Source organism: Salmo salar, chromosome ssa05 (genome assembly GCF_905237065.1).
Source record: "Salmo salar chromosome ssa05, Ssal_v3.1, whole genome shotgun sequence".
Lineage (NCBI taxonomy): Eukaryota > Metazoa > Chordata > Actinopteri > Salmoniformes > Salmonidae > Salmo > Salmo salar.
In genome coordinates this window covers 74,986,577-74,998,617 of record NC_059446.1, presented here as the reverse complement: position 1 = coordinate 74,998,617, position 12,041 = coordinate 74,986,577, and the positions used below count along the sequence as shown (strand labels likewise).

Below are 12,041 nucleotides of genomic sequence, written 5' to 3'. Positions count from 1 at the left end.
TATTTCATTTAAAAAATGATCTCTATTGAGCATTATTGTGGTTGAATGTCAAATATTAGGCCTAAGGCTTTAATTATGTTTACAAACGAAAACAATATATTTTTTGGTTTCATTCCCGCATACTCCACTTTGAAATGTATGGGACCATCTTGCATAGAATCATCCTGAGAATGTTTATACAGTTTTTCCCCATCCTGTCATAACCATTGGAATCCTATAGGCCTAAATCCTAGGTTCATTGACTTAAATCTATTTTAGGCCAACTATTCTCATCACCCACCATTCAGCTATCCAACTGTACACTATATATATATATATATATATATTTTTTTTTTAATCAGACTGGTTCTAAATAAGACCACCGAGCTCTAAAAAAACTGTGGATGACATCTAGATTTGCGGAAACGATGTGCATATTTGAGCTCTCTACGTAACATCCCTTCGTCTACAAGCCAAAATGGCGGCTGCCACAGATTTAGCACCGTGACAGTTCGACCGAAATTGTGCAACTCTTCAGTGTTTTCAAAATAGACCTGAACCGTCTAAAACTACATGACCTTGCCTGTTTGGATCTTAATATTGAATTTAATGAATTGGTTGGTAAATTGTTGTTGTGTACCTACAGTTGTAGTCTTGCTGCAGTGTACTGTAAAACAAGGATGCATGTTACAGTGTCTTGCTAGCAGATATCTAGCTAGCTAATACAAGGTTAACTAGTTATTGAGCTGAGATTACATTGATAGTCCTAAAAACATAGTCATTATTTTACAGTGAAGGTCGCCCCTGCAATAGTACAGATGGCACCAGTGTAACTGTGTAAATTGACCTGGGTTTATGTACTTATTCATGTTCCAGACCATGGCCCTTCGCAGACTATCCTTCAGATTACGACAAACGGTGAGTCCATGGTGCAAGATCCCATGACATTCATAGCTTTATTTATTTTATTTAACTAGGCAAGTCAGTTAAGAACAAATTCTTATTTACAATGACGGTCTACCAAAAGGCAAAAAGGCTCCCTGCGGGGACGGGGGCTGGGATTCAAAAAAAATATATAGGACAAAACACACATCACGACAAGAGAGACAACACCACACTACACAAAGAGAGACCTAAGAAAACAACATAGCAAGGCAGCAACACATGACAACACGGCATGGTAGCAACACAACATGGTAGCAGCACAAAACATGGTACAAACATTTTTGGGCACAGACAACAGCATAAATTAGCAAGAAAGTAGAGACAACAATACATCACACAAAGCAGCCACAACTGTCGGGAAGTGTCTATGATTGTCTTGAGGCTTGCATGAATACTATAGTCCCTTATACCTAATTATGTGCTGACTCAACTCTCATTTCCATTACACATAAGTCATTGGACGAAGGCGTCTTCTGTATGGCGATGTTTAGTTAAGAGCCCCAACGCTCGGTCTGAACATTAACATGCATCGCTTCCTTATCTTTCATATCAGCGAGAAACAATAAAAAAAATATACAGTACCAGTCAAAAGTTTGGACACACCTACTCATTCAAGGTTTTTTCTTTATTTTTTACTATTTTCTAAATTGTAGAATAATTGTGAAGACATCAAAACAATGAAAAGCTCAAAGCTCTGCACACTTGCCATTCTCTCAACCAGCTTCATGACAGTCACCTGGAATGCATTTCAATTGAGAGGTGTACCTTGGTAAAAGTTTATTTGTGGAATTTCTTTCCTTAATGCATTTGAGCCAATCAGTTGTGTTGTGACAAGGCAGGGGTGGTATACTGAAGATAGCCCTATTTGGTAAAAGACCAAGTCGAATTGCTGCAAAGAAACCACTACTAAAGGACACCAATAAGAAGAAGAGACTTGCTTGGGCCAAGAAACACTAGCAATGGACATTAGACTCGTAGAAATCTGTCCTTTTGGTCTGATGAGTCCAAATTTGAGATGTTTGGTTCCATCCGCCATGTCTTTGTGAGATGCAGAGGAGGCCCACCTCACCGCTGCCCACACCGGCCCACCTCAGCCACGCTCAAGGTCCTAAATGATATCATAACCGCCATCCATAAGAGACAATACTGTGCAGCTGTATTCATCGACCTGGCCAAGGCTTTCGACTCTGTCAATCACCACATTCTTCTCGGCAGATTCAACACCCTTGGTTTCTCAAATGACTGCCTCGCCTGGTTCACTAACTACTTCTCTGATAGAGTTCAGTGTGTCAAATCGGAGGGCCTGTTGTCCGGACCTCTGGCAGTCTCTATGGGGCTGCCACAGGGTTCAATTCTCAGGCCGACTCTTTTCTCTGTATACATCAATGATGTCGCTCTTGCTGCTGGTGATTCTCTGATCTACCTCTACGCAGACGACACCATTTTATATACTTCTGGCCCTTCTTTGGACACTGTGTTAACTAACCTCCAGACGAGCTTCAATGCCATACAACTCTTCTTCCGTGGCCTCCAACTGCTCTTAAATGCAAGTAAAACTAAATGCATGCTCTTCAACCGATTGCTGCCCCGCCCGTCCAGCATCACTACTTTGGACGGTTCTGACATAGAATATGTGGACAATTACACATACCTAGGTGTCTGGTTAGACTGTAAACTCTCCAGACTCACATTAAGCATCTCCAATCCAAAATTTTAATCTAAAATCGTCTTCCTATTTCGCAAAAAAGCATCCTTCACTCATGCTGCCAAACATACCCTAGTAAATCTGGCTATCCTGCCGATCCTTGACTTAGGCAATGCCATTTACAAATTAGCCTCCAACACTCTACTCAGCAAATTGGTGGCAGTCTATCACAGTGCCATCTGTTTTTGTCACCAAAGCCCCATATACCACCCACCACTGCGACCTGTACGCTCTTGTTGGCTGGCCCTCGCTACATATTTGTCGCCAAAACCACTGGCTCCAGGTCATCTAAGTCTTTGCTAGGTAAAGCCCCGCCTTATCTCAGCTCACTGGTCACCATAGCAGCACCCACCCATAGCACGCGCTCCAGCAGGTATATCTCACTGGTCATCCCCAAAGCCAATTCCTCCTTTGACCGCCTTTCCTTCCAGTTCTCTGCTGCCAATGACTGGAACAAACTGCAAAAATCACTGAAGCTGGAAACCCATATCTCCCTCACTAACTTTAAGCACCAGCTATCAGAGCAGATCACTGCACCTGTACATAGCCCATCTGTAAATAGCCCATCCAACTACCTCATCCTCATCAGTCTACCTCTGAAAATAACATAAGGTCCTTGGACCTTAAGGAGTAACGGCGACGTTAGGCTCCTTAAGAGTACATCTTGAGCTAGTGCTAGCTATGAATATTTATTAACATTTAAGATGCATTGGGATGTCATTTTCCATGTGATCAATGCATTTTGAAAAGTCAGCACGAAACATATACAGTACATGTCTTTCTGGAGATGTGCTGGTACTAGTAGAAATGTGTTTTGTGCTTCACCACTGTACTGTAGTTCATTTTAACGGTCCTAAATTCTAGAACACTGCTGTGCTTAGGCGTACACGTTTTGGACTATGATAGACGCTCAACACCTCCACCTGCATCTTACCTGTGGAATGTGATGATGTCACGGACAGGTAGCGCCGGTGCGGCCGCTCCATGGCAGTGGGTGTGGCCAGCAGCTGGATGCGGTTGGCATGGAGACGAGACCGGAGACATTCTCCATCTTCAGAACACAGGAGAATGACCCGGTAGGTGGAATAATCAATCACACTTTATTCTGTAGCATGTGGTAATAAGTGTGGAGGGTACTGATATTTCATCTCCCTCTGTCCCCAGGCCTGTCAGTCAGAACAGCACCTAGGGCAGTACTACACTGTGCCCCCCTCCCACTTCCACACTGTCTTCCCCCACGGCCTGCCGCCACGATACCAACAACAGGTATTGTGTGTGTGTGTGTGTGTGTGTGTGTGTGTATATATTACAGTATGACTGACGGTCTGTACCCTTGTCCAGGTGAAGACGTTTAACGAGGGCTGTGTGATGGTGAGGCAGCCAGCTCTGGAGCTGATATCTCACCTGAAGAGAGCCGACTACAGCAAGCCCACCCTGCGCTACCTACTCTGTATCCTACCCTTCCTAATACACCTGATCACACCTCAATATATCTGTACACATTTAATATAGTCGTGGCCAAAAGTTGAGAGAATGACACGGATATTCATTTCTACAAAGTCTGCTGCTTCAGTGTCTAGATATTTTTGTCAGCTGTTACTATGGAACACTGAAGTATAATTACAAGCATTTCATAAGTGTCAAAGGCTTTTATTGACAATTACATGAAGTTGATGCAAAGAGTCAATATTTGCAGTGTTGACCCTTCTTTTTCAAGACCTCTGCAATCCGCCCTGGCATGCTGTCAATTAACTTCTGGGCCACATCCTGACTGATGGCAGCCCATTCTTGCATAATCAATGCTTGGAGTTTGTCAGAATTTGTGTGTTTTTGTTTGTCTACCTGCCTCTTAAGGATTGACCACAAGTTCTCAATGGGATTAAGGTCTGGGGGGTTTCCTGGCCATGGACCCAAAATATCAATGTTTTGTTCCCCGAGCCACTTACTTATCACTTTTGCTTTATGGCAAAGTGCTCCATCATGCTGGAAAAGGCATTGTTCGTCACCAAACTGTTCTAGATGGTTGGGAGAAGTTGCTCTCGGAGGATGTTTTGGTACCATTCTTTATTCATGGCTGTGTTCTTAGGCAAAATTGTGAGTGAGCCCACTCCCTTGGCTGAGAAGCAACCCCACACATGAATGGTCTCAGGATGCTTTACTGTTGGCATGACACAGGACTGATGGTAGCGCTCACCTTGTCTTCTCCGGACAAGCTTTTTTCCGGATGCCCCAAACAATCGGAAAGGGGATTCATCAGAGAAAATGACTTTACCCCAGTCCTCAGCAGTCCAATCCCTGTACCTTTTGCAGAATATAAGTCTGTCCGTTATGTTTTTTTCTGGAGAGAAGTGGCTTCTTTGCTGCCCTTCTTGACACCAGGCTATCCTCCAAAAGTCTTCACCTCACTGTGCGTGCAGATGCACTCACACCTGCCTGCTGCCATTCCTGAGCAAGCTCTGTACTGGTGGTGCCCCGATCCCGCAGCTGAATCAACTTTAGATGGTCCTGGCGCTTGCTGGACTTTCTCGGGTGCCCAGAAGCCTTCTTCACAACAATTGAACCGCTCTCCTTGAAGTTCTTGATGATCCGATAAATGGTTGATTTTAGGTGCAATCTTACTGGCAGCAATATCCTTGCCTGTGAAGCCCTTTTTGTGCAAAGCAATGATGACGGCACGTGTTTCCTTGCAGGTAAGCATGGTTGACAGAAGAACAATGATTCCAAGCACCACCCTCCTTTTGAAGCTTCCAGTCTGTTATTCGAACTCAATCAGCATGACAGAGTGATCTCCAGCCTTGTCCTCATCAACACTCACACCTGTGTTAACGAGAGAATCACTGACATGTCAGCTGGTCCTATTGTGGCAGGGCTGAAATGCAGTGGAAATGTTTTTTGGGGGATTCAGTTCATTTGCATGGCAAAGAGTGACTTTGCAATTAATTGCAATTCATCTGATCACTCTTCATAACATTCTGGACTATATGCAAATTGCCATCATACAAACTTTGGCAGCAAACTTTGTGGAAATTAATATTTGTGTCATTCTCAAAACTTTTGGCCACGACTGTACACACAGTCATCCCCGTACCGCTCTATGATCAGTGTTGTCTACCTGTGTTGTGTTGACCTTGACTGGTTGTGTAGATGGGATGAAGGGCAGTGGGAAGACCATGTCTCTCTGTCATACTGTCCACTACTGCTCCACACAGGGATGGCTAGTACTACACATACCAGATGGTAACACACACACACACACACCCCAACATGGCATACGCACACAAAATAATGGTGATGATGATAATGATTGTGATAATAATCTCCTCTATAGCCCACCTGTGGGTGAAGAACTGTAAGGAGCTGTTGCCCTCCTCCTACCACGCCTCCCGCTTTGACCAGCCAATACAGGCCTCCAACTGGCTACGCAACTTCAGAACCACCAATGAACACTTCCTCTCCAAGGTAGCTCCTCCTCCTCAGATTGATAGTGGGCGCAAGGTACAGTGCCAGTCAAAAGTTTGGACACACAGTGTGTGCAAAGCTGTCATCAAGACAAAGGGTGGCTACTTTGAATAATCTAAAATATTTTCTGATTTGTTTAACACGTTTTGAGTTACTACATGATTCCATATGTTATTACATAGTTTTGATGTCTTCACTATTATTCTACAATGTGGAAAATAGTAAAAAAAATAAAAAAAACCCTGGAATGAGTAGGTGTTCTAAACTTTTGACTGGCACTGTACGTGTTGCCTGTAGGAACAAATCTAGGATCAGTTTACCATCCCCTAATCCTAACATTAGAAGTAAGATACAGTGCCTTTAGAAAGTATTCACACACCTTGACGGTTTCCAAAGCAGGATTAACATTGATTTAATTGTTGTTTTTTGTCAACGATCTACACAAGTTCTCAAAGTGGAAGAAACATTTAATTTTTTTAATTCATGGAGAATAAAACCGTAATATTTTGATATGAGTTAATACATGTCAATCACCTTTGGCAGCAGTTACAGCTGTGAGTCTTTCTGGGTAAGTCTCTGAGATTTTTGCACACCTGGATTGTACAATATTTGCCTATTCTTTTTCTTTTTTTTAATTGTCAAGCTCTGTGAAGTTGGTTGTTGATCATTGCTAGACAGCCATTTTCAACTATTGCCATAGATTTTCAAGCTGATTGTAAGTCAACACTATAACTAGGCCACTCAGGAAAATTCAATGTCATCTTGGTAAGCAATTCCAGTGTATATTTGGGTTTGTTTGTTTCCCAGTGTCTTTCTTTTTATCCTAAAAAACTCCAGAGGCCTTGCCGATGACAAGCATACCCATAACATGATGCAACCACCACCATTCTTGAAAATATGACATGATACTCAGTGATGTGTTTGTTGTTGGATTTACCCCCAAACATAACGCTTTGTATTCTGGACAAAAAGTAAATTTCATGTCACATTTTTTGGGGTATTACTTTAGTGCCTTATTGCAAACAGATGGCTTCCTTCTTTTCACTCTATTTCACTCAATTATGTTAGTATTGTGAAATAACTACAATGTTGATCCATCCTCCGTTATCTCCTATCACAGCCTTTAAACTAACTTTTTTTAAATCACGTTTCGCCTCATGGTGAAATCTCTGAGCGGTTCCTGCCTCTCCGGAAACTACGTTAGGATTGCCGCCTGTATCGCTGTGGCGAAGTGGGTTTAATTTTACACTTTGGATGGTGCATCTATAATAGCTCCACCATACTCAAAGGAATATTCAATGTCTGTTTTATTTGTATTTTTACCCAACTATCAATAGGTGTCCTTTGTGAACCATAGGAAAAGCTCCCTGGCCTTTGGTTGAATCTGTGCTTGAAATTCATTGTTTGACTTAGGAACCTTATTGATAATTGTGTGTGTGTGGGGTACAGAGATGTCATTTTAAATACTATTGCACACAGTTGTTTAGCATATTTTTACTCCTTGAGGCATCCTGTATTTGTCACTGTCTCCCCTTGTTGTTTTAGATCAAGTTGAGGCAGCGGTACGTGTGGACTAAGAGAGAGAGCACTGAGGAGGGACGGCCATTAGGGGAGCTGGTGGACATGGTGAGTCCAGCGTCAACGTGCCCTTTATTAAGGCGTCAGCATCCTTTAGTTTGGCCGAACTTGGCTAGGCGAACCGAACGAGTGTGCTCGCATGCTCCCTTAAAATACCTTCACTTGAAAAATGAGTGTGTTAGTGCTGTTTGTCCATTTGAGGTGCCGTAGTCAGAATTAATCTAAAATAACTTAATCTGTTATGACGTTTTTGCCAAGGATATCTTAGTCGTGCAATTTTATATCTAACTAAGATGTATGGTGCAGTATTTTTCAATGAAAAAATGTGCATGAAAACAAGTAATCTCTTGTTGAATGACAGACTTTATTGCAGAATCCCTACTGTTGACCAATCACCAACGAAGGGGCTTAGACTTCAGCTACCGACTTCGGCTTGCCTCCAGAAACAAATGAACACAAACATCACAATGTCGTCGTAATATATGCAAACTGTTCCGACCTGTTTTGGCTGGGAATCATGTGAACGCCTTGCGTCTGGGCTCCAGTTCTGCAACATAACTGGTTCAGTGCACTTCTCTTGAGAATCTCATACCACGTATCATTGTTAAACTGTGTTTTTTTCACCCCAGGGAGTGTCTCGTGTGAAGAGCAGCAGTGATGTGGTGGGGGCAGTTCTAAAGGAGCTGAGGCTACAGGCTGGGGGGACAGAGGGGGGCTTCAGGCTGGCTGTGGCTGTTGATGGAGTCAACGGTCTCTGGGGAAGGACCACGCTCAAGAAGGAGGATAAGAGCCCTGTACTTATACACCTATACATTCATTCACCTCTCACTGTGGATCTATAAAAAATACATGTTGGTTTATATTGCTTCCATTTTTGTATCTTTGTAATTTCTGTGTAAAGATTGCTTACTTGACTGACCTGTCTCTCTCTCCCCTCCATTTCATCCTCTTTTCCTGTCACTTTTCCCTTCTCTCTACTTTTTCTGTGTCTCTCTCTTCTCCTGTCTGTCAGGTGGCTCCAGAGGAGTTGACGTTGGTTCATAACTTGAGGAAGATGATCAACAATGACTGGGTGAGAACTGCATAGAGTTGTTATCCTCTGTCTAATAGACACTAGAAAATTACATGATTGTGATTTACACCACCACCCCTATCTCTCTCTCTCCCTCTCTTTCTCTCCTCAGTGTGGAGGGGCGGTCATCGCCACTCTGTCTCAGACAGGGTCTCTCTACGCTCCAAGCTCTGCCTACCTGCCCCAGGAGCTGCTGGGAGAGGTCAGGGGTCATGTTTATATCCTGGTTAATGTTGTTGTATGTCCAGTCCAAAAACTACCTCTAACCCTTGGTGTCTATTGATCTGGGCTAGCAAGGGCTAAGGGGAGGATCTAGATGTTTTTGGACAAGACCCTTCTGACGTGTTTACATGCATCATGTTTCATGTTATTGTATGACCAGTCAAATAGAAACAGAAGTTCACCTATAAAAACTTCTATCCTCATCCTCTGTGTTCCTCCTACAGGAGGGCTTTGACAGCATGGACCCGTTTGTCCCAGTACCAGTCTCCCTCTACAGTGAGAAGGAGTTTGAGAGCTGTTACCTCTACTACCTGGACCGCCACTGGCTACAACACCCACACAGTAAGAGATATTCACTTTCACCACTGGCACTGTTTGTGATGGTTTAGATTATGACATGTTGAACTGATTTCTGGGAGATTTCTGTCTCTCCATCAGGTCAGACAGAGGAAGGGAAGAAAGAACTGATCTTCCTCAGCAACAGAAACCCTTCTGTACTGGAGAGACTGTGTGCCTTCCTGTAACATCACACATGGACCCACTCCCTCCCACTCACACACACCCATAATCATGGACAAACCATAGAGATAGATAGAGGACTCATCTTTATATCTGTGCCTTTACAGCGTCTGTGACAGCATGGGCAGCCCCATTGAGGCTACAACCCATAGGAATCCCCACTCAGTTGACTACTTTAAAATGGCGGAAGCATGGTGGAAGCCCTCGATGGTGCTGCCGACGCACTATCAAGGCCACTAGCGGCCTCTATCATTCTCTACGGGACGAACACCAATACAGACTCACGCATAACTGCAACGTTATAATCCATGTATATGTGTGTATCCCTCCATAAATTATTCTGGTGTGATGCATGATAGTGTCTTTTTCATAATAAAAATGTACATGAAAAACAGATCTCATCTTCTCTTATGAGCCAATAAAGCTATTCTCTTCATGATAAAGTTAGTAAAGATGTTTGTCTTTTGAATATAGAGAGTATTTGACACAATGCGCAGAATTACAACACAAACCACTACTTTAAATGTCAATACATTTTTATTTGACCAAATCAAATGGTTAAAAAGCCTCAAGGCTTTTGAATCCACATTTTAGTGGAATAGACAGGTATGGTAAAGTGAAGATGTTACTCTGCCTCATTACTAGTGTCCTCACGAGAGCACCAGACCACATTTCTGGGACTGTAGAGCACCGGGACACCTTTGTCAGTGAGGTTGAGTTGACCGCTTTGTGCATTGTTGGGTGGCCTGTGGGATGGCCCTGTGTGGTGTAGATCAGGGTTTCCCAAACTCAGTCCTGGGGCCCCCCTGGGTGCACGTTTAGTTTTTTTGCCCTGGCACTACACAACTGACTCAGCAGGACTGAGTTTGGGAAACCCTGGTGTAGATGACCAGGTTCCCATCCTGTTGGAGGATGAGCTCATGAGCATCTGTGTTCAGAGTTTGATTCCCAGAGAACCCGACTCCAACTGTAGAGCACAAAGTTGCCATCGGCCTACAAATATAAAATTAATTGGTGTAAAAGGATGCCTTTGGTAGTTGGGTAAAAATACAAATAAACAGACATTGAATATCCCTTTGAGTATGGTGGAGCTATTATAGATGCACCATCCAAAGTGTAAAATTAAACCCACTTCGCCACAACGATACAGGCGGCAATCCTAACGTAGTTTCTGGAGAGGCAGGAACCGCTCAGAGATTTCACCATGAGGCGAAAAGTGATTTAAAAAAAGTTAGTTTAAAGGCTGTGATTGGGCGTAAAAGGATGCCTCTGTTCTGTACTGCGGTGTGTATTCCCTTGATACTTTTAAATTATTATTTTTAAGTGAACGGGATAATTAAGTTAGAGGGTGATAACATTTCCTAAATAATTTTTTTCTTCATATTAGCATAGTGTACGTCAGCAAAATATACAGTGCCAAAAGAAAGTCTACACCCCCCTGAACTTTTTTCACATTTTGCTAAGAACGGGTTACATTAGATTTTTTCCTACAGGTCTACACAACCTAATCCACATTTTAAAAGTGAAAATGTTCCAATAAATAAATGTCATAATTTGATAAGTAACAGGGTTACCCCCCTCCTCAGAGTAGTACTTGGTGGAAGCACCTTTGGCAGCCATTACCTCTGTAAATAATTTTTATTAACATTCTACCAATTTTGCACAACTCTTAGGGTAACACAGTATATCCATCGATTTTTGTCAAAATTTCCCAGGCTTAGTGCATTGTTGCTTGGGGATTATTGATGGGAAGTGATATTTATACCTTGTCACCTCTTGGCAATCCATTCTGGTGTGTCTTTGGCATTAAAATGTGTGCAATTGTCTAGCTGAAAAATAAAACTATCCCAGGGTCAGGTTTTCCGAAGACTAACTTTTTACCTGGGCTTTGTTCCTTTCATATTTATTTTGATCCTGACAAACTCCCCAATCTCTGCCAATGACAAGCATACCCATAACATGATGCTGCCACCACAATACTTGAAAATAGAAAAGGGTTCCACTCTGTAGGTTTTAATTTAGGCCAAAAAGTTAATTTATTTGCTGTGCTGTGCTGTCTTGCAGTATTACTTATCCGACATTCATCCCGTGGGCCGCCAGTTGGGGAACCCTGCTGTAGACTATGTTTTGGATCTCCGTTCATCTTTGGTTTACTGCGTTTATTTACTGTTAATATAACTAGCCTAAATATAGATTGTGTCATGCCTTTATTCATCTGATATTTTGTTTACTACTCCTACTAGTTGGTACCACTGTTTGTTTTGTTTTGTTCGCAGTTTTCGGTATTCTAAGCCAAAACTGCTATTCAGTATTTTTGTTTGCATGCATGAATAACTAGGCTACAACTTTCAGCAGTTAGTTTGCATTATTTTTTGGTAAAATAGCTGTGTGTACGACTGCATTCACATAGGCTGTTTGTAATAGGTGTATTGCCCTATCGATATTTTAGGTAATATTCATTACCAAAACAGCCTAACTGTAGGGCGTCCATTGTGCTAATACAGCGCATCACAGATTTCAAAAGCATTTCAATGATCTCGGAGTCTCGGCATTTGAACTTTA

The 12,041-nt window shown here is 42.5% G+C and overlaps 1 protein-coding gene across 2 annotated transcripts; it reads left to right on the top strand.

Annotated features, from left to right (window-relative positions):
- The first annotated feature begins 414 nt into the window (after positions 1 to 414).
- On the top strand, positions 415 to 9,873 carry LOC106605794 (28S ribosomal protein S29, mitochondrial). Of its 2 annotated transcripts, none has more exons than XM_014201738.2 (13): positions 415 to 596; positions 856 to 897; positions 3,592 to 3,705; positions 3,794 to 3,895; positions 3,971 to 4,079; positions 5,774 to 5,866; positions 5,958 to 6,088; positions 7,634 to 7,714; positions 8,296 to 8,460; positions 8,679 to 8,738; positions 8,851 to 8,940; positions 9,185 to 9,302; positions 9,399 to 9,873. In XM_014201738.2, the coding sequence occupies exons 2-13, from the start codon at positions 859 to 861 to the stop codon at positions 9,482 to 9,484; spliced, it is 1,188 nt and encodes a 395-aa protein (XP_014057213.2). In that variant the 5' UTR covers positions 415 to 596; positions 856 to 858; the 3' UTR covers positions 9,485 to 9,873. The 2 variants fall into 2 exon arrangements, with proteins under 2 accessions (XP_014057213.2, XP_014057211.2); XM_014201736.2 differs by having other exon boundaries at positions 427 to 586; positions 855 to 897.
- The last annotated feature ends 2,168 nt before the right edge of the window (positions 9,874 to 12,041 follow it).